Source organism: Bos mutus, chromosome 4, assembly GCF_027580195.1.
Source record: "Bos mutus isolate GX-2022 chromosome 4, NWIPB_WYAK_1.1, whole genome shotgun sequence".
Classification (NCBI taxonomy): domain Eukaryota; kingdom Metazoa; phylum Chordata; class Mammalia; order Artiodactyla; family Bovidae; genus Bos; species Bos mutus.
The window spans coordinates 21,405,830-21,428,824 of NC_091620.1; the positions used below are offsets into that span (position 1 = coordinate 21,405,830).

General features: G+C 40.8%; 1 protein-coding gene across 1 annotated transcript in view; it reads left to right on the forward strand.

Moving 5' to 3' along the window:
* KIAA1549 (KIAA1549 ortholog) overlaps positions 1 to 22,995 on the forward strand; it is a 126,329-nt gene that overhangs the window by 50,270 nt on the left and 53,064 nt on the right. Inside the window, exons 3-10 of the mRNA XM_070369200.1 lie at positions 559 to 647; positions 1,712 to 1,889; positions 3,942 to 4,072; positions 6,250 to 6,433; positions 9,305 to 9,364; positions 10,543 to 10,691; positions 19,470 to 19,647; positions 22,645 to 22,829. Of these exons, the coding sequence (XP_070225301.1) occupies positions 559 to 647; positions 1,712 to 1,889; positions 3,942 to 4,072; positions 6,250 to 6,433; positions 9,305 to 9,364; positions 10,543 to 10,691; positions 19,470 to 19,647; positions 22,645 to 22,829 (1,154 nt within the window). The remainder of the gene's footprint in view (positions 1 to 558; positions 648 to 1,711; positions 1,890 to 3,941; positions 4,073 to 6,249; positions 6,434 to 9,304; positions 9,365 to 10,542; positions 10,692 to 19,469; positions 19,648 to 22,644; positions 22,830 to 22,995) is intronic.

Below are 22,995 nucleotides of genomic sequence, written 5' to 3' on the forward strand. Positions count from 1 at the left end.
CAAATCCGGGTTTCCTGCGTTACAGGCAGATTCTTTAGCATCTGAGCCATCAGAGAAGCCAAGGAGAGCAACATGGGGTGACTTAGTATCCTCTGAACTGGGTCACAGACCTTGACCTTCTCCCCAGCCTGCTGTCTGAGTTACTGGCCAACAGGCAGCAGCTTCTCTTGCAGCTGCTTGGCTGTTTAAGTCACAGGAACCTGGAGTACCCCGGATGTCATGTCTGAACAAGTCTGGCGACTGTGGTCTCCCATTAGACTGTCCCACTTTTCCTCTGAGAAGTGGCAAGTGTGCATCAAGCCAGTGTCCTGTTCATATGCACTGAAGTATAATGTGCGGTTGATCAGCAACCTGGTTCTGCATGTTGCTTGGGATGGGGATGAGGGATAGAAAGGAAGAAGATGGCAGGAGAGGAGGAGCAGGCAGGGAGCTGAGTGGTCAGGGAAGGTGGAACTGGGAGGAGGGAGGAGAACACACTGGGTCTTTTTTCTCCACACTGAGACCAGGGGAGCCCTTGGGTCCTCTGCACGTTCATAATGACACTAACCTGCCTTGCAGTGCTGGCCCGCAGAGCCGTGCAGGAGTATATCATCACATCCATCAAAGAGGTGTTGAGGACCCACTTTAACCGCGTGGTGGAGCTCAAGGTGGGTCTGCATGGTGTGGAAATCTGGACGGGGAGCTTGGGTGGATTGCTCGTCTTAGTGGGAGCAGGACATTTGTTTTCCTCTTTCCCCCTCCCTCCTCCTGGTGGACACCTTCTTTTCCTTTGGATCACCCCTCAACCATCCAGTTCTCCAAGGAAGCCTTTCTGACCCCAGATGAGGCCAGGTTTAGTCCATCAGACGTGTTGGCAGAGTGGGAGCAAAGGGCTCTAAGACTCGAGTCTGGGGTGATGGCCTAAGGATCTTGCTTCCTTTGATTTACATGAAAGCGCTTGGATGAGAGTTTAGAGGGAATGTGTATGTATGTTTCTGTGCGTTGAGTGAGATGGGTTTCTAGGTGCTTTATGCTGGACGCCTGCTAGTGCCTCCTGTCCCCTGCTGAGCTCACACAGCCACGTTCTAGGCTGGCGCCATCCTGAATGGAGCCGTGAGCCACGTGTGGCTGTTGAGCACGTGCAACGGGGCTTGTCCTGAGTGAGATGTGCTGTCAATGCAAAATAAACACCAGATTTCAGAGACTCAGTGCAAAAGGGAATGCAAAATATCTCATTAATCATGTTTTTGCATTGCCTACAATTGAGATGATATTTCATATATGGTTTAAGTAAAATGTTTTAAAAATTAATTTCACCTGTTTATATTTTTAAATGTGGCTACTAGAAATTTAAAAATTACATATGTGGCTCACATATTTCTTGTGGATAGCTCTGCTTAATAGAGTCAGTGCTCCTTTTTACGTGGGTTAAATACAATAAAACACCTTGAATTTTTCTGAATTCCTTATTTGGTTCCTGTTATTGACTATTCTTCTTTTTCACAGTCCTTGCTCTTGTAATTTTGTGCTTTTGTTGAGAAATTTGATGGATATGTGAATAATTAAAATAAAATAAATTAAAATAAAATTTTAATTATCTCTGAAACCATACCCCTTCATTTAAAATTATTTTTCTAACTTTGTTATTTTTCTACTCAATACAACTTCCTTTAGTTTGGGTAATGTTACCCTCAAATTTTCTAATTAATGTCTTTTGTCTTTATTTTTATAGGTTTATGAACTATTTGCTGACTTCACTTTTCTGGTAACATCTGGTCCCTTCGTTTACACGGCAATATCTGTCATCAATGTACTTATAAATAGTAAACTTGTACGAGACCAAACTCCTTTAATCTTGGCTGTGAAACCCTCCTTCCTTGTGCCAGAGTCCAGGTTCCAAGTTCAAACAGGTACGAAGACTTAAGTATAGTTGTTCTGATTTGTAAATAGAATTTCATTTCATTTTTTTATGTTTTAAAATAGTTTGGGGAGGATTGTGTCAAAACTTGTTATTCAGAATTTCAAAAAACTTTATAATGATGGCGAATTTCCAGCTTATATAAAAGTGCACAGAATAATATAATGAACCCCTAGTTACTCATTGTATGGCTTCAACAATTGGTGGCTCAGACAGTAAAGAGTCCGCCTGCAATGCAGGAGACCTGGGTTCAAGCCCTGGATTGGGAAGCTCCTGGGTTGTGAAGATCCCCTGGAGGAGGGCATGACAACGCGGTCTAGTATTCTGGCCTGGAGAATCCCCAGGGACAAAGGAACAGTTCCCAGGGTTGCAAAGAGTCAGACGCAACTGAGTGACTAACACACAACAGTTTTCAACTCCTAGCCAGTTTTGTTACATCTTTGTCCTCAGATAAACCCCCTCCTCTCACGTTATTTTGATATGGCCTCTTGTCATCTCATTCATAAATATTTCAGCCTGTGCCTCTAAAAGATAAGACTATTAAACATATATGCACACACATAAAACATACATATGCATACATACAAACTTCTATTCACAATATCATTGTCACACCCCCTGAAATTAACAGTAATTCATTAATGTCATTTAAATTTTTATTATGGACTTTTAAAAACATACAGAAGTAGAAAGAATACTGTAATTAGCCCACATATGTGCATACAAACATTTTTCCAATTTTGTTTATCTCACAGAGACTTTTTTGAGGAAGCTAGAGTGTTTTAAAACAATATCAGATACCATGTCATTTCACCCATACATACTTAAGAATTCATCACTAGTGAATTTATTTATATTTCAAATGTTTCAGTGTTGTATCTTTTGATGCCCCAGTTATTATCTTAGGTATTTTTCCATTTTAAGATGGTATGAGTCACCTTCACATTGCATGTAGTCCTTTGGGACAGTTGGCTTTCCACATTTCCATGATATGATATATGTAAATAATACATCATGGACTCTTGTATACTGTTGGTGAGAATGTAAATTGGTGCAGCCACTACAGAAAACAGTATGGAGGTTTCTCAAAAAACTGAAAATAGAACTACCATATGACCCAGCAGTTCCACTCTGGGATGTGTATCCAAAAAAATGAAAACACTAATTAAAAAAGACACATACACCTCAGTGTTCATAGCAGCATTTTTTTCAATAACCCAAGACATAGAAGCACCCAAGTGCCTGTCAACAGATGAATGGATGAAGATGTGATATGTATGTGTGTGTGTATATATATATAATGGTGATGTTCAGTCATGTCGGACTCTTTGCAAACCCATGGACTGTAACCTGCCAGGCTCTTCTGTCCGTGTGAATTTCCCGGCAAGAATATTGGAGTGGGTTGCCATTTATTCCTCCAGGGAGTCTTTCTGACCCAGGGTTTGAACCTGTGTCTCCTGCATTGGCAGGTAGATTCTTTACTGTTGAGCCACCTGGGAATCCCTATATATTTATATACTATTTAGCCATAAAAAGGAATGAAAATTTTGCCATTTGCAAGAACATGGATGGACTTAGAGGGTATTATGCTAAGTGAAGTTAAGTCAGACAGAGAAAGACAAATACTGTGTCTTTGTGAATAAAATAGAAAAGAAATGGATTCATAGAGAACAAACTAGTGTTTACAAGCAGAGAGAACCAAGGGTGGGGACAGTATAGATGTGAGAGATTAAGAGGCGCGAACTACTATATATAAAATAAATAAGCTACAAGGGTATATTGTATAACACAGGGAATATAGCTAGTATTTTATAACTATAAATGAAATATAACCTTCAAAAACTGTGAATCAGTAGGTTGTACACTTGAAACTTACATAATCATGTACATCAACTATCCTTCAGTAAGATAATAATTTTATAGAACTTAACTGTGTACTGTGGGACAGAGTTCGTTGATTTAGACACTGTTTTGTCCCTCTCCTCATTTTAAATACTGAAGAAATGCCTAGTTCAGGGGACTGTGTTGCTGTCCTTTTTTTCAGTACTCCAGTTTGTGCCTCAAAGTGTGGACACCGGCTTCTGCAACTTCACCCAGCGCATCGAGAAAGGCCTGATGATAGCTCTCTCAGAAGTGAGAAAACACCACCAGGGGAGGTATAACCTCACGGTGCAGGTGAGAACAGCCTTGAGTGCAGAACAAGATGCTTTATCTTTTAAAGAAGAACCCCTTTCTTAATGTTTAGTTTCAGACACACTTCACTCTTACTAATTCCCTCCAGCAGAGGAGATTCGGTTCTCATGGATTAGAGAGCATCTCTTTCCATGGCATTGAGCCCACAGAGTGTGAGTAGGCTAAGTATATTTGAAAGATTGCAGAGTGGTGCAATAACCAGGGAGCTCAGATATGGTGAGCTGAAGAGAGATGAGCCTACGTGGGAAATGTAAGAATGTTCTAAAAAAGAACAGTATCAACTTAAATATCCAATGAGGGGAATGCTTGAATACACTGGAGTTTCATTTTATGGAATACCATGAAATACAGTGCTTCACTGTATGAACAGAATATAGTGCTAATCAAAGAATAGGCTTTGTACTACATGGAAACAGCTGTTTTTACATTTCTTTGATGTTTATTCCTCCATATTCTTTGTTTTTTCTTTTTCAAATTCATGTTAAAAAGATCTTGGTGGTCCTGGATCCCCCATGCATATTTCTTACTTTTTCCATCTCTCTCTCTCTCTTTCATATTTATTTATGTAGTTTTGGCTGTGTCAGGTCTTGGTTGCAGCATGCGGGGTCTTTTGTTGTGGCATGCAGGCTCTTCATTGCAGTGTGAGGGCTTCCCTCTAGTTGTGGCACAGGCAGGCCCAGGAGTTGAGGCACACGGGCTTCATTGTCCTGTGACATGTGGGATCTTAGTTCCCCGACCAGGAATCAAACCCAAGTGCCCTGCATTGGAAGGTGGATTCTTAACCACTGGACCACCAGGGAAGTCCCTCTACCTGTTTTTGAAATTCCCTGCTTTTACAGATTTTTAAATCTTGTCCTCCTAGTTATTGATGTAGTCTTCAGCTGTGTCTTCAGTCTTCATTACGTTATTCATTTCCTCTATTGAATTTTCTTTTAGCTGTCATTTGTTTTTCATTGTTATTTGCTCTTTGTTTCATTGCAGGCTTCCTATAATAATGCAGGCTTGTCTTGAATGATGTTACAAGAGTCCCTTGGAAGTTTCTGAGGATGTTAATTAGAATTTTTAATCAGTTGTCTTCCATGTCCTAAGTTTTCTCTGCATTCTTTGCCATTGTTCTGTGTTTATCTTGGGTCTTCACTTTCATGCTATTAGTTTTCTGTAAACATCTGCTGACTGTTAGTGGTTGTCTTTAGGAATGAGGAAGAAGGTGGTTTTAGGACCTTGTTCTACATCAGCCCTCTCTCCTGATAGGAGAGTTCACTGGAGCCCTGGGTACCGGGCAGTATGTGGTCAGGGGCAGGCAACAGTCGTATGAGATGAGGAGGTTGTATCCTGGGGATGGGGTGTGTTGATGTATTTTTTATGGCAGAACAGTTCCTTCTTTCATGCTTTTTCCTTCTTTGTCTCTTATGTGCACTGTGGTTATTTTCATCCACCTTCCTGCTTAGAGGCTGCCCCACAACAGGTCTTGGGCCCTCTCAGACCAGGAGCTCATCTTCCTCAGGGAGCAGTTCTTCAGCTTCCTGGGGTGAACCTGGGGCTGCTAGCCCTTCCGACTTGGCCTGGGTGTGACATGGGAAGGGAGAGGGGTGGGAGATATCTGAATCACCCAGTCTTTACCTAGTGACCCCACTGGCTGTCCTGCAGCCCACTTTGGTCTCAGTTCCTGCAGATCTCTGGGAGGAGGCCTCCTGGGGCCTCTGGAGGAGACCCTTCTCAGTCCACTGTGGTCTCTGCATGTGTGTGTTTTGGGGTCTTGGTTCCCTCTGTTCTGGTTTGTATCAACATGATTCCCACCCTGCCTCCAGCTTCCAGTAATATGACAGAATCTCTGGTTTTCTTCTTTTCTCGGTGTCTTTGTAGATTTATTCCCCTTTGTTCATCTTATTATTATTTCAGTGGGATTTGGGGTGGGAACGAAATGGGGAGAAACTATAAATACATGTATGTGTTCAGTTCTCTACTTAATGTAAAAAATGTTTTCAATAAACTGAAGGTTTAAAATTATTACAAAAGGGAACCTGGTTGTGAAGCCAATTATTCTTCCTTTAAAAATATTCTTAAAAAAAAATTTGGTGAGGGAAATTGTGAGAGAGAAATCATAGTCAGGCCTTGAGCTAGATGTTTTAATTTATCTTATTCCAATTGCTTTCTTTCAGATCTTGAATATCACTGTGGGATCTTCGAGGCTGGCTCCTCGCCGGGGCCCAGTGAACATCGTCTTTGCTGTCAGAGGCTCGCAGGGGTTTCTAAATGGATCTGAAGTGAGCGAGCTGCTCAGAAACCTGAGCGTGGTGGAGTTCAGTTTCTACCTGGGGTACCCGGTGCTGCAGATCGCTGAACGTGAGTGGTGCTCTCCCGGGGAATGTGGCTGCGAATGCTTGCGTTGGTGGACTTCTTCAAACAGAATAGCTAGAAGAAATCCAGAATGTAAATCAGATGAAACTGGAGCTTCTCAAATCACGCGGGGGTGGGCCTCCAGAGCCCTCCTCTGCCCCGAGGCTTGCTTTGTTATTCTCTTCAGAGAGCCAAGGGTGCTATCCAGGATTATACCAGTCCTGGAAGAGGTGAAACCAGAGGGACCGAGTAACAAATCTGTGGTTACCAGGGCTGAAGGATGTGAAGAAAGCGGCTTGGAGTAGGGGGAGGGGGTAGTGATGAGAGTGTCTTGTATATTATGGTGGTGGTTATACACCTCTATGCACTTGTCAAAACCCATAAAACTATTAGGTTGGTGCAAAAGTAATTGCGGTTTTGCATTGTTGAACTTTGCCATTTGATATCGGAATACCTTCTTAAATAAATTTGGTTATGTTGTACATCGTTTTAATGCCCATTTCTCACTTTATGTTTTTTTTGCTAGTGACTTGTTACTGGCTGTGTATTTTATATTTATTTTAGACTATGGAAATGATGTTAAACAAAAAGCAAATTCGAGTGATTTCCTTATTTGAGTTCAAAATGGGTTGTAAAGCAGAGACAACTCGCAACATCAACAAAGCATTTGGCCAAAGAACTGTTAATGAATGTACAGAGCAGTGGTGGTTCAAGAAGTTTTGCAAAGGAGAGGAAAGCCTTGAAGATGAGGAACATAGTTCGGAAGTTGACAATGGCCAGTTGAGAGCCATCAACAAATCTGATCCTTTTCCAACTACACAAGAAGTTGCTGAAGAACTCAGCATCAACGATTTTATAGTCATTTAGTATTTGAAGCAAATTGGAAAGGTGGAAAAACTCGATAAGTGGGTGCCTTGTGAGCTGACTGAAAATTTTTAAAAAATTGTCATCTGAAGTGTCCTCTTATTCTAGACAACAACAGTGAACCATTTCTCAATCAGATTGTGTCGTGGGATGAAAAGTGGATTTTATACGACAACCAGCAATGACTAGCTCAGCAGTTGGACCAAGAAGAAGCTCCAAAGTACTTCCCAAAGCCAGACTTGAACCAAAAAAGGTCATTGTCACTGTTTGGTGGTCTGCTGGTGGTCTGATCCACTACAGCTTTCTGAATCCTGGCGAAACCATTCCATCTGAGAAGTATGCTCAGCAAATTGATGAGATACCCTGAAAACTGCAACACCTGCAGCCAGCATTGGTCAACAGAAAGGGCCCAGTTCTTTTCCACAACAACACCTGACCACATGTCACACAACCAATGTTTTAAAAGTTGAATGAATTGGGCTATGAAGTTTTGCCTCATCTGCCATGTTCACCTCACCTCTTGCCAACCGACTACCATTTCTTCAAGCATCCTGACAACTTTCTGCAGAGAAAATGCTTCCACCACTAGCAGGACGCAGAAAATGCTTTCCAAGAGTTCATCAGATCCTGAAGCATGGGTTTTCACACTACAGGAATAAACAAACATTTCTCATTGGCAAAGATGTATTGATTGTAATGATTCCTATTTTGATTAATAAAGATGTGTTTGAGCCTAGTTATAATGAATTAAAAATCATGGTCCAAAACCGCAATTATGCTTGCACCAACCTAAGTGAAGTGAAGTCGCTCAGTTGTGTCCGACTCTTTGTGACCCCATGGACTGTAGCCTACCAGGCTCCTCTGTCCATGGGATTTTCCAGGCAATAGTCCTGGACTGGCAGGGGATCTTCCCAACCCAGGGATCGAACCCGGGTCTCCTGCATTGTAGACAGACGCTTTACCGTCTGAGCCACCAGGGAAGTCCTAAATATACAGCACCAACCTACATATGCAGCAAAAAGACCAAGGTTTACTGTGTGTACATTTAAGAAGAAAAAAGAAACAGAAATGAAAACCACCAAAACCTTCCTTCCTGGTGGAAACAGTTCAGTTCACGGTACAAAGGGAGTGGAGTCAGGATAGGGGAAATATTTACCTCAAAAAAACAGTAGATTCCAGAGTTGAAGTTAAGGGGAAAGAAAGATATCAAATTCTTTTTCAGAATGGAACAGCCAAATGGCTTAATGATTATTACTGTGTTTTGTGTGTTAGTCACTCATTTGTGTCGACTCTTTGCAACCCCATGGACTGTAGCCTGCAAGGCTCCTCTGTCCATGGGATTGTCTAGGCAAGAGTACTGGAGTGGGTAGCCATGCTGTCCTCCCGGAGATTTCCCGACCCAGGGATCGAACCCAGGTCTTCCGCATTGCAGGCATATTCCTTAGCATTTGAGCTACCTGGGAATCACCTGGGAAACCCTTATCGTATTTTAGTGTAGTGTTAATTAAATGAAAAAGAATAACTTGTAAAATGCAGAAGTAGACAGGGATGAAATTGTTATTTACGAATAGCAGCTTTCAGTGATATATTGTGCAGGTATGGATGAACTAATAGGTATGCCAGACATTGGGTCACTTTACCCTGGCTGAGTCACTGCTGGGAATTTCCAGGGCTCTGAGGAACACGGAGTGAAAGCTGGTTGCTTTGAAACTGTGACATTTCAAGGGGAGCTTATGGGTGAGCTCTGTGAAACAGTGTCCCATGATGTCGCCCTTTCTTTCCTTTTCTTCCTCTTTCTCCTAGAGGCTGATGTGCTCAGGACCCTGTCACTGTCTCTGCCTTCACCCCAGCCTGGCACTCTAGCCTTGCGCCCACAGACAGAGCTGATTAGTGAAGGAGAGATGGCATATTGTGACTTTATCCCTCGCTCCCTAGAACACTCACCTTTCTGACTGTTGCAAACTTTTTTTTTTAACAGATCTTTCTCCTTTTCTAACTCTTTCCTTCTTATAGCCTTCCAGTACCCGCAGCTCAACTTATCTCAGCTGTTGAAGTCCTCCTGGGTAAGAACAGGTATGTTTAACTTACATAATGTTTTGAGAAACTGTAAGAGGAAGAAGCCTGTGCTGGTATATTGAGAGGGACACTGCCTTTCCTGTTTCTGAATCCTAAATTCAGGGCAACATGTACCTTAGATTCTTGGCAAAAGAATGAATGAGAAAAGGGATTCAGATTTGACCACGAGAATATGTCCCACTGAGTTATGGCACAGAAAGGATTGGCTTTCTTTAAAATTCATATGTCAAGTCCAGGACAAAGTCTAACAGAAATTGACAATCTTCTGACCAGAACAGGACAAGGTTCCAAAGCAAGGCTCTCTTCTTTTCCCCTAAAAGCCTCATATGTCTGGTTTGATAAGGACAAATAAGGTAACTTGGTGAGCAGTTAAGAAGCATGTTTTAAAGTCTTGTGGGCCTGGATCAGATATTCATAGCCGTGGAATTGCAAATAAAGGCTTTCTAACTTGGGACACAAAAGAGTAAAAGATGCCCAGCCTATGACAGTGTGGGAGCAGCCTGGTACCTCACTGGTCATGGAGGAAGCTTGCAAAGTGGGGATCATCACTATGGACAGGTTCCTGGACCCTGAAAGTTCTCGTTGCTCATGTACAGCATGATGTCTGATAAAGGTCCCACCTCTTTGCATGGTACAGTGGCCTTATTTTTGAAATAATTTTCCTAGTGGTTAAGTGACTTGCATGTGGTCCTATTTCAAAGGGGATGTGAGCCAGTTTTGGCTGAAAAACTCACTTTTTTCTTCTATACCATGCTGAGAAGCCGTTGTCTGTTTAGATAATCCAGATGTCTGAAGACAGGCCTCCTTATCTCAAGTCAGTTAATGAGTCTGAATCTCAAGATAGAATATGAGTTCAGACCATTTACAGAAATTTTGAATCAGTGCAGACAAAGCATTTGATCTTGTGTAGGAGCTCTTAGCTCCAAAGCCCCTGCATTGCTGAACTCCTGGAACTTCTGGCTACCAGTCTTTGTGAACTTTAGAGATAAGACCCATGACCTACCCTCCCTGAGGCTCTCTCACACCCCGTTCGTCTTCCCTCTTTCCCCCTTTAATGTCTCCTTCCTAGGGATTGGCATTTTATAGTAAGCCCGTGTTAATTTCCTTTATACACACTCTTTCCTCTCCACTGTTAACTTGTTTGGGGGCCTGTGTGTGTTTCACCTTAAATGTAGTCCTCCTGGGTGTTGTTGAGAAGCAACTCCAGAATGAAGTGTTTCAAGCTGAGATGGAGCGCAAGCTGGCCCAGCTGCTCAGTGAAGTTTCCACCAGAAGGCGGATGTGGAGAAGGGCCACCATCACTGCTGGGAACAACATGGTGCAGGTAAGAAGGCCAGAGGAGGAGGGAGGGGAAGGAGAGAGCAGCCATCTAAAAATGGGCCATGTTTTCACGCAAATGGAAAATGCCAGGAGAAAAGTGTTGATAAATAGACTGATTGCTCTCTTAAGCAGCAGTGAATGTGTCAGGATTTCGGTTCCGCTAGAGTCTGGACAGATATTTCCCGAGTCCTTAATAAGTGGTCAGTGCAGCAAATGGCCTTGTGGGGACCACAGCAAAAGAATGTATAAGTGGATTGCCATTGGATGACCTGATTTTATGGAATGGTACACATTATTGATAGCATCGTAGAGATAAATCATTCAGCTGTGAGAGACCTTGAGAGATGGGAAAGAGGAAAACGTACTGTCCTCTATTCCAGCACTCTGTCTTCCTCACCTCCCGCCAGCCCTGATTGTCTCTTGTTACCCAAGTTGTCTTCACTACATAAACTGGTAGAAAGGTTGCAATGACAGATCCATTTGAATTGAAAAGTGACCCATTTAAAAATGCACATACTCAGAGTTGGGGGTTGAGGCTGTAATTAATTCCCATCTCGATATGAATTACGTTATTTTGGATTTTCGTCTTTACCAAATGCTGACTTTTAAAGCTAGGGAAATGGGAGATAGAGCTATGTCATTTCAGAGACAAGAAGCCAGGGTGAAACCCCAGCGTGCAGAGACATGGAGGCTGGTGGTTTAGAGGCTTTAGAGAGAAAGATATGAAGCTGACACTTGGGTGGGGAGCTGGCCATTTTGCTGAGAACTGGCATCACCATCATCCCTCAGCTCTTTTACCAAGTTTTCCCCTGTATATGTTGCACTTTATTTTCCCTCCCAGAAAGGTGGTTGTTAGGTTTCTAAACTAGTTACTTTGCCAGATGCTATAGAATATGGAGAAATTAAAAAACTAAAAAAAAAAAAAAAATGAGAGCAATATTAAACAAATAACTATAATACTAAGAATAAAAATGAACATAAAAAGCCTTACCTTATTTGGCAGCCTTGGCTTCTTAGACCTCAAGGTCTGGGTGGAGGTTAATTTATGCACATAAAATAGCTGTAGAGGACCATAAAATTCCATAATGATATGCTTTATTAGTTGTGTAAGTTCCCTAAGATAGAAATGTGGAATCTGTGAAAGTTAACCAAGTCATCCTGGGCTAATGGTGCCATCTAATAAATTGCTTAGAAAACATACCCTCCATGTCTTCCACTTTAGAGTGACCAAACATGGAGACGTAGGCAAGGATTTATGTACAACCAGGACTTTTCATCAAAACATAATGCTGTGGCTGATTCATGTTGATGTGTGGCAGAAACCAACGCAATATTATAAAGCAAATAAATAAATTTAATTAAAAAAAAAAAGAAAAAAACATAATGTGTAAAGACCCTATTGTATAGCACATGGAACTCTCCTCAATGTTATGTGCCAGCCTGGATGGGAGGGGAGTTTGGGAGAGAATGGATTCATGTTTTATATGTATGGTTTAGTGCCTTTTCACCTGAAACTACCACCATGTTGTTAATCTGCTATACCTCAACACAAAGTATTTTTGGTGTTAAAATTAAAAAAAAAAACATAATGTGTAAAAGTGAAAATATTAAAACAAACTCAAAGTCCAGCAATTAGAGAATGGGCAAATAAACAGTAGTGAAATCTTTATGTTAGAATGTCCCATTATCATTTTTTTTTAATTAGTGAGGAAATATAGAAAAAAGCTCAAGTAAAAAGAGGCTACAAATGAATATATGCAATGTAATCCAAATATTAATGTACATATTATGAAAAAAGTGACAGGGGATATGCCAAAATATTTGCAATGATTTTCTTTGGTTGATTGAGTTTCAGGTGATTTTTGTTATATTCTTTATCCTTATTTTTCTTGTTCTTCAAAATTTCTCCAATGAGCATATAATTTGTATGGTTGAATATGTGATTTTAATCAGAAAATATTTTTTTAAAATAAAATAGAAAGTGTTGCCCCAAATGATGACTGTCACAGCCTGGTTTTATGGATTTCAGATATGAATCTGATAAGAAGTCATCTAGAAAGGATGTTGGGATTAGATTTTACAGACTGTTACTTTCAGATTAGAGAAGCATGTAGAATTTTTAATCAAGGTAGATGTCACTGGATATTTAGGTGTATGGTTTCTGCAAGAAGAAGCATTTCTAAAACTTATCCAAACTTTAAAATGGAATAAATAGGCACGTAGGTAGACAGGCAGGGGGATATAATCTATTGTGTTTCAGTAGCCCTTTGTAGTATTCCATCCTAAAGGCTAATGAAAATCAGCTACTACAGCACAGTTCTGGGGGAGGAAGTAGGTGGTTAGGGAGCAGAAGTGGTCAAGGAACTAGCCTAGAAACAGCAAATGAAGGGCTGAACAGGTGAGCCATTCTTAAGATGAGAGGTATAAAGAATAGGTTCTCCAGGGATGGGAGTTTGGACCTATGTTAAGGATCTTTATACATGATCTGGAAGTAGGCGTTCACAATGAAATCATGAAATAGCAGCCCAAAGTTTGCCAGAAGTTTCCAGTGGTGAAGAAAGAGGCCAACAGCCATGTCCAGAGCACAGGGCACTATTACAGTTCTGTATTGTGGCTAGAAAAGTAGCAGCTACGTTTTGCCAATGGCAAATGTAGAGACCAAACATTCAAATTATGTGTCTAAAATAGAGGGCTTGGGGTTACCGTTGATCATTCTCTCAGAATGTCAGTCCACTATTTTGCTGGAGTCTGAAGGGGCCATAAAGTTGTTGCATATTACTAAGAGAAATAGAAACAAAATAGAAAGCTATATTTATGCAAAACTGTGATATATCAAGTGTCCTAGATTCTGAAGTACTGATGTAACAGGACTTCCCTGTTAACACCAGAGAGATACAAATTTGGGGACAAATCAAAGTATTGTTTGACCCAGCAGATAGTGAATTTATGAGATTTTTTCCAACTTGATTGTGAAGTAACTGACTTATACCATTGTGTGAATTTAAAGTGTACAGTATGATGATATGCTTTATGCACGTTGTTTACTTGGTAAGTCACATCCAACTATTTTGTGACCTCATGGACTGCAGGGGGCTCCTCTATCCATGGGATTTCTCAGGCAAGAATACTGGAGTGGGTTGCCATGTCCTTCTCCATTGATTTATATATACATTGTGAAACAGTTACTAATGTAAGATTAGTTAGCACATCCATGGCTCACATATTTTTGTGTGTGTGTGGTGAGAACTTTTAAGGTCTGTTCTCTTAGCAGCAAGTATGCAGTACAATATTATTAACTGTAGTCACCATGCTATACATTAGATCCCTAGAACTTGATGACTAGAAGTGTACCCTCTCTGACCACCATCACCCCATTTCTCTTCCCCTCCACACTTGCAATCACCAATCTACTCTTTCCATGAGTTTGACTTTTTTAGATTCCACAAGTGTGAGATAATACAGTATTTGTCAGACTTACTTCACTTAGCGTAATGCATTCAAGGTTCATCCCATATAGTTGCAAATGATGGGATTTTCTGCTTCTTTTGGATAAGTAATATTCCATTGTGTGTGTACATGCATGTGTGTGTATCATGTCCCATTTTCTTTATCCATTTGCCCATAGATGGACACTTAGGTTACTTCCATGTCCTGCCTGTTGAATATAGTGAACTTGGGGTGCAGATATCTTTTCAAAGACAGTGATTTCATTTACTTTGGATATGTACTCCAAAGTGGAGCTCCCGGATCATATACTGGTTCTAGTTTTAAATTTTTGAGGAACCTCCACACTATTTTCCATGGTGGCTATACAAACTTACATTCCCACCAGTAGTGCACAAAGGTTCCCTTTTCTCTACATCCTCACTAGCATTTATCTCCTATGCTTTTGATAAGTCATTCTAATAGATGTGAGGTGATATCTCACTGTGGTTTTGATTTGCATTTCCATGATAGTTAGTGATATTGAGTTCCTTTTCATGAACCCCTTGGCCATTTGTGTATCTTCGGAAAAATATCTATTCATATCCTATGCCCATTTGTTTCCAAGGGAGATACCAAGGGAACATTTCATGCAATGATGGGCACAATAAAGGACAGAAATGATATGGACCTAACAGAAGCAGAAGATATTAAGAAGACGTGGCAAGAATACACAGAACTATACAAAAAAGATCTTAATGACCCAGATAACCATGATAGTGTGATCACTTAACCTAGAGCTAGACATCCTGGAGTGTGAAGTCAAATGGGCCTTAGGAAGCATCACTATGAACAAAACTAGTGGAGGTGATGGGATTCCAGTGGAGCTATTTCAAATCCTGAAAGATGATGCTGTGAAAGTGCTGCATTCAATACACCAGCAAATTTGGAAGACTCAACAGTGGCTGAAAAACAGGACTGGAAAAGGTCAGTTTTCATTCCAGTCCCAAACAAAGGCAGTGCCAAAGAATGCTCAAATTATTTATTGCACAGTTGGACTCATCTCACACGCTGGTAAAGTAATGCTCAAAATTCTCCAAGCCAGTGAATTGTGAATTCACAACAGTATGTGAATTGTGAACTTCCAGATGTTCAAGCTGGATTTAGAAAAGGCAGAGGAACAAGAGATCAAATTGCCTACATCCGTTGGATCATCGCAAAAGCAAGAGAATTCCAGAAAAGTATCTACTTCTGCTTCATTGACTTTGCTAAACCCTTTGTGTGGATCACAGCAAATTATGGAAAATTCTTCAAGAGATGGGAATACAGACCACCTTATCTGCTTCCTGAGAAATCTATGCAGGTCAAAAAGCAACAGTTAGAACTGGACATGGAACAACAGACTGGTTCCAAATAGGGAAAGGAATATGTCAAGGCTGTATATTGTCACCTGGCTTATTTAACTTATATGTGAAGTACATCATGCAAAATGCCAGACTGGATGAAGCACAAGCTGGAGTTAAGATTGCTGGGAGAAATATCAGTAACCTCAGATATGGAGATAACAGCACCCTGATGGCAGAAAGCGAAGAGAAACTAAAGAGCCTCATGATGAAAGTGAAAGAGGAGAGTCAAAAAGCTGGCATAAAACTCAGCACTCAAAAAATTAAGATCATGGCATCCAGTCCTATCACTTCATGGCAAATAGATGGGGAAACAATGGAAACAGTGACAGACTTTATTTTCTTGGGCTCCAAAATCACTGCAGATGGTGACTGCAGCCATGAAATTAAAAGACACTTGCTCCTTGGAAGAAAAAATATGACCAACCTAGACAGCATATTATAAAGCAGAGACATTACTTTGCCAACAAAGGTCCATCTAGTCAAAGCTATGGTTTTTCCAGTGTTCATGTATGGATGTGAGAATTGGACCATAAAGAAAGCTGAGCACCAAAGAATTGATGCTTTAGAACTGTGGTGTTGGAGAAGACTCTTAAGAGTCCCTTGGACAGCAAGGAGGTCAAGCCAGTCAATCCTAGATGAAATCAAGCCTGAAATATTCAATGGAAAAACTGATGCTGAAGCTCTAATACTTTGGCCACCTGATGTGAAGAACTGACTCATTGGAAAAGACCCTGATGCTAGACAGTGTATTAAAAAGCAGAGACAACACTTTGCTGACAAAGGTCTGTGTAGTCAAAGCTATGTTTTTTTTTTTTTTCCCAAAGAAAGCTGAGTGCCAAAGAATTTATGCTTTTGAACTATGGTGTTGGAGAAGATTCTTGAGTGCCTTGTACTGCAAGGAGATCAAACCATTCAATCCTAAAGGAAATCAGTCCTGAATATTCATTGGAAGGATTGATGCTGAAGCTGAAGCTCTAATACTTTGGCCACCTGATGTGAAGAACTAACTCACTGGAAAAGACCCTGATGCTGGGAAAGATTGAAGGCAGGAGGAGAAGAGGGCAACAGATGATGAGATAGTTGGATGGCATCTCTGACTTGATGGACATAAGTTTGAGCAAGCTCCAGGAGTTGGTGAGGGAAGCCTGGCTTGCTGCAGTCCATGGGGTCGCAAAGAGTCGGACACGACTGAGTGAACTGAACTGAACTGAACTGATGCTTGTTTGTTAATCAGGTTTTTTTTTTTTTATTGAATTTTATCAGTTCCTTAATATATTTTGAATATTAACCCCTTATTGAATACATGATTTGCAAATATTTTATCCCATTTCATAGATTGCCTCTTCATTTTGTTGCTTATTTTGCTGTATAGAGGCTTTTTTGTTAACATGTAGTCCCATTTATTTATTTTTGCTTTGTTGCTTGTGCTTTGAATGTCTTATCCAAAAACCACTGCCAAGACCAATGACAGAACTTTTGTCATATGTTTTCATGTAGGAGTTTTGTGGTTTCAGGTGTTTCCATTTAGAGTTAATTTTTGTGTATAGATGGTGTCCAGTTTCAACGTTTTTGATGTGAATATCCAGTTTTCCCAACTCCGTTTATTGAAAAGACTTTCTTTTCCCCATTGAGTATTCTTGGCTTTTTTGTCACCAGGGTCTTTTGTGGTTCCATATGAATTTTAGGATTGTTGTTTTATTTCTGTAAAAATGCCATTGGAATTTTGGTAGGGACTGCATTAAATCTATAGATATCTTTGGATAGTATGGCCATTTTAACAGTATTCTTTTGATCCATGAATATGGGATATATTTCCATTTATTTGTGTATTCTTCGGTTTCTTTCTTCAGTGTCTTATAGATTTCAGTATACAGATCTTTACCTCCTTGGTTAAATTTATTCCTAAATAGTTGATTATTTTTGATGCTATTTTGAATGGGACTGTTTGTTTCTTTTTCAGGTATTTTGTTATTAGTGTATAGAAATACAACGGATTTTTGTATGTTTATTTTATATCTTGCAACTGTACTGAATTTAGTCATTCCACTAGGTTTTTTTTTTTTTTTTTTTTTTGTAGAGTCTTTAGGGTTTTCTATATATAATATCATGTCACCTACAAAGACAGTTTTACTTCTTCCTTTTCAATTTGAGTGCCTTTTATTTATTTTTCTTGCCTGATTTTTCCAGCTAGGATCTCTAGTATTGTGTTGAACAGGGGTAGTGAGAGTGGAGAATCTCATCTTATTCCTGATCATAAAAGCAAAGCTTTCAACCTTTCACCATTGAGCACAGTGTTAGCTGTGGATTTGTCATATGTGATTTTTTCTATATAGAGATATGTTTCTTCTGTATTCAATTTGTTGAGAGTTTTTATCAAAAACAGATGTTGAGTTTTGTCAGATGCTTTTTTTTGTATCTGTTGATATGATTGTATGATTTATTGTTGAATTTGGTGCGCTAAGACTGTTAAAAGTCTTACATTTGTGTTTCTTAGAGATATTGGTCTGCAGTTTTCTTTTCTTGTAGTGTCTATACCTGGCTTTGGTATTAAGATAATGTTAGTCTTATACAATCAATTTGAGAATGCTTCCTCCTCTTTAATTTTTTGGAAAATTTTGAGGTTTGGCATTAATTTTGCTTTAAATATTTGATAGAATTCATCAGTGAAATCATCTAGTTCTGGGCTTTTTTTTTTTTTTTTTTTGGCTGGGAAGTTTGTGATTACTGATTTAATTTCCTTACTCATTGTTGGTCTGAATAGATTTTCTGTTTCATCATGGTCCTGTCTTGGTAGGTTGTATGTTTCTAGGAATTTACCCATGTCTTCTAGGTTGTCAAATCTATAGGCATATAATTGTTCACAGTAGTCTCTTTTGATCCGTTACGTTTCTGTGGTATCTAATGTAATGTCTTCTCTTTCACTTATAGTTTTTGAGTCCTGTCTCTTTTTATTGGTTCAGTTCAGTTCAATTCAGTCACTCAGTCGTGTCCAACTCTTTGTGATCCCTTGGACTGCAGCATGCCAGGCTTCCCTGTCCATCACCAACATACTGAAACTCACGTCTACCTTGAAACTTGTTTTATGGCCTAACATATGATGTGCACTAGAAAATGTTCCGTGTGTACTTGAGAAGAATGTATATTGTGTTGTATTAGATGGAATGTTCTATGTATGTTTGTTCGGTTCATTTGGTCTGCAGCATTGTTCAAATCTGCTGTTTATTGATTCTTGTCTGGATGATCTATCTCTTGTTGGGAGTGGGATATTAAAAAATTAATGAGATTTATTATTGCAAGAGCAGTGGTTCTCAACAGGGGATGATTTTGCCCCCCAGGGTACATTTGGCAATGTTTGGAAACATTTTTGGTTTTCGCAGCTGGTGAGGAAGGACATGGCTTTTGCTACCAGCCTTTAGTGAGTTGAGGGCAGAGATGCTGCTAAACATCCTATGATACTTGGGGTAGTCCCACATCAAAGAATTATCTGGATCAAAAATGGCAATGGTGCCAAGGTTGAGAAACTCTGCCCTAGAAGAACAGGGAGAAAATGCTAGTAGATTTGAGAAAGGATTGGCTAGAACCACTAATAGTTTCAGAGAACCAGGGGTGTTGGGAGGACAACAGCACTCTCCCGTGACCTGTTGGAGCTGGTTGATAGCAGTTCTAGACTGGACTTGGTGTATTCTATGTGCCCTCCTTGCTGTTTTATCTCAAAGAAGACTTTGAGCAAAACAAAGCACACTTGTTATTCTGCAGAGAGGAGCTTTCATTTTAACTGTTTTTCTTCTCTTCAAGAGAGCGTCTTGGGGATTCTGGGATCTGGAGTGGTGTAATGACCTTATTAGGATAGGAGGAATAAATCCTGGGTAACACAGTCAAGGTTGAGTGCTCCCAAGAAAGGGCATCTGGAAATGTGAGCTTCTAAAATGCTAATGGTTTCTGTTATCTTTCAGGTGGTAAATGTGTCAAGGCTCGAGGGAGATGACAATCCTGTGCAGCTCATCTACTTTGTGGAGGATCAAGATGGAGAGAGACTCAGTGCAGTCAAGTCTTCAGATCTGATTAACAAGATAGACATCCAGAGAGCAGCCATCATCTTGGGTTACCGAATTCAAGGCGCTGTTGCCCAACGTGAGTGCGTGAGGCTTGGCCTCTCATAGTCATCTGTGCTGAGCTGGGGTCAAAAGCCAGTCTTTCTCTGATGATAATCTCTGAATTTAAAGCTTTCTTATGTGTGCATAGTAGATTTATGTCTTATACCTTTATTATTAGGTGTCACTTATATAAGAGGCCAGTCATTAAAATTAATTTGCCAGGACCTTCTTTATTTCAGTTGCATGTAGTTGTAGCATTCACTGTTCATTTTCTTACCCAGCATTTTATATTCATAGTGTTGTAGTGAGTTTTAGTAGCTTAAGTTAACTTTAATATTTTTCCCTTCTTCCTGTACTAAAAAAAAATTTATCCTAGGTAAAATAATGTGTTTTCCCTGTATTTATTCCAAAATCTTATATGTCACGTTTTGAATGTTGGGGTGGGGACAGTGAGTCAAACAGGAAGCTGGGAGGTACCTTCTGAATTTATTGGCTTCCTCCTGGGTCTTATAACACAAAGAAGTCCTTGATCCTTACCCTTTTCAATCCTGTTTCTCTCCCACCCTGTCCTTAACACCACTCATAATTTAGGGGTGTTTTGATATCTCTTTATTATTGCTGGAAGAGTCTAGGCTCCTGCTGCCCCCCGCCTCCACTACGATGGCTATTCTCAATGCCTTTTTTCCCCCCACTCACAGATTTTGGTTATTTAAAAGTAAGAAAAGGAGAGACATGAAAGAGTATGTTTTTCTAAATATGACTTTCTGAATCAGACTACTATTTTAATGTGGGTGTTTTTCCTTTATATTTCTAGGAGCAATCCTCGTAAGAGCCGAGAGATATTTCCTCCCAACAGTAAAGGGATAACTAAATGTTTAGAAGGAATTTAGCATCAGAGTGTTGAAAATCTCCCCCAAATTTCAGCGATGAAGGCAGTTCTTAAAAAATGACAGCTTTGAAATGATCCTCAATAATAGAATGTTCTTTGTAAAAAGAGCTGTCCTTGGAAACTAACAAAGATGAGGGCCAGTGGGCACACTTGCTCCATTTTATAGGTGATCATGGGAGAGTTGAAGCAATTAACCACTGGTGGTTTGTGTTTGTATATTTGAGAGATGATTATATATTGGTGTGTTCTGTTTCAAAGCAGCCAGAAAAAATAATGAAACACTTACTTGCATTTCTTCATAGATGGTATTTCTAACTGTTGGATGGGTGCCCCACTCCAGCTGAGCACTCACTTTTTTAGAAACGATGCATTGCAGTAGGCTCTGGGCACTTTTCAAGGCTACTTCCATCTGCTCTTGCACCTCTCTTTGGCTCATTTTTGTGCTGAAGACCACAGGGGTAGCAGTCCTGGGATTGGAAGCCTCAGCCAAGACTAGAGCCAGCCCCCAAAACAGCTGTGGACCCCGTGTCAGGCCCTCATTTTGATGAGTCACAGGGTTTTACTAGGTTAGAACTAAGAAGAGTCTCTAGTTGTCCCAGCTCCTCAGTTTGGTTGTGTAACTCCAGTATTGTCAGTTGTTTTCATGCAAAATAAACTACATGTACAAACTATATTCATGGAAAACTAAAAGATGCAAAATATTAACACCCTGTCACTTTCCCCATTTCCTGCAGTCTTTGCTTTGTAATTTGTGCTTCTTTCAGAGTGCACGTGCTTTAGAGGGCTTCCTCCCCTCCCTGGTCACTCAGGGGCCTAAATCCAGACTTAAACCAGCACTAAGCATCTTTTTTTATTGTTACATTTTCGAGTGAAAACATTCTGATCCCCTAGCATGTGTTAACCATTACAGGATATGAAAAAAGTATAAAACTTAGTCCCTGCCCAGGAAGACTGAGGTTGTGTTTGAACAGACAAAGCTTAGTCATGACCATATTAATGAGCGAAGTGGTATTGTATATCAAGATGATACATTTATGTAATAACATGCATCATGAAACAATAGCACAGTACTGTTTATAAGACAAAGACATCCAAGGACAAAAGAACTTAGACAAGGGGATTCCACCATCGTCATGGAGAGGTTGTTGTGAAGTGACCATAATGGATGAGGGAGCTGGGCAGAGGGGAGGGGGTGTTTTGGTTTCCAGAGCCTGGTAATTGGAACCTGAGCTTTAAAAGGACCGAAAAGAGTTGAGCTTTTAAGAAGAGCTGAATCTTGCAAGAGGAGGAATACAAAATGAAGAGCATGAGGGCCCAGTGCTGGGGGGCTGGGTTAGGGGGAGGAGCCCGTGAAGGAAGTTGAGGAGGACAGAGTAATGGCAGCATGATCGTGCAAGGCCGTGGAAGATGGAGGCGGGCGGGGGGGCGGTGGGAGGTAGAGGGGCGGAGGGTGGAGGATTCAGAATGTTAGTTGAGGGGACTTCCTTGACAGCCCAGTGGTTAAGACTTTACTTTCCAGTGCAGAGAGTGTGAGTTTGATCCCTGGTTGGGGACCTAAGATCCCACATGCCAACAAGCCAAAACATAGAACAGAAGCAATATTGTAACAAATTCAATAAAGACTTTAAAGATGATCCACATTAAAAAAAATCTTAAATATTTTAATGTAATTGTAAAATTGACAACTGTCCCTTAAGTAAAGCAGTTTCAATGCAAAGTCCTATTTCAAGGGCTTAGAGAGAGACCCAGATGAAGACAGTGCTCACAGACCCCTTCCTGGGATTTCTGATTTTTGGTGAGGATTAGAAATCTTCCTGCAGTGAGAATTTAGGGAGGGACCTGGTAGAATAAGCTGGACATCAGGAGAATAAACTGGATATCAGGAGACCTGGAATCAACCTCACTTGGCTGTTGAATTTTCCTTTAGACGTGTCACGTATGTCACTGTGGTCCTTGCTGTGTTGTAGCTGGAACATCCTGGGTTGTTTACTGCGTCCCGTTTTTTGTCTTCAGGGGGTCATCATCCCTCCCCAGTTGTCTTGAGCTGAAATGACGTGGGAGGGTTTCTGCTAGTAGAGGGGGCGTTCACTGCCCAGTAAAGGAGTGCAGAGGACTCACTGGGAGACCTTGCTTTCTCGTGTGCAGCTGTGGACAGGGTGAAGAGGCCGTCCCCCGAGGCCCAGAGCAGCAACCTCTGGGTCATCGTGGGCGTGGTCGTGCCGGTGCTGGTGGTGCTGGTGATCGTCATCATCCTGTACTGGAAGCTCTGCCGCACGGACAAGCTGGACTTTCAGCCCGACACCGTGGCCAGCGTTCAGCAGCGTCAGAAGGTAAGGGGCGGCCCCCCCACCCCCACGTTCGTATGAGCGTCTTGTGGGCCGGGATGGGGCGAGCTCAGATTCCTGGTATTGAAGGACAGGGAGAGGAGCTGGTCAGGAAATCTGGCCCTAGTGGTGGTGTCCCTTTACTTCCATGCTTGTTTGCTGAGACCCAGGT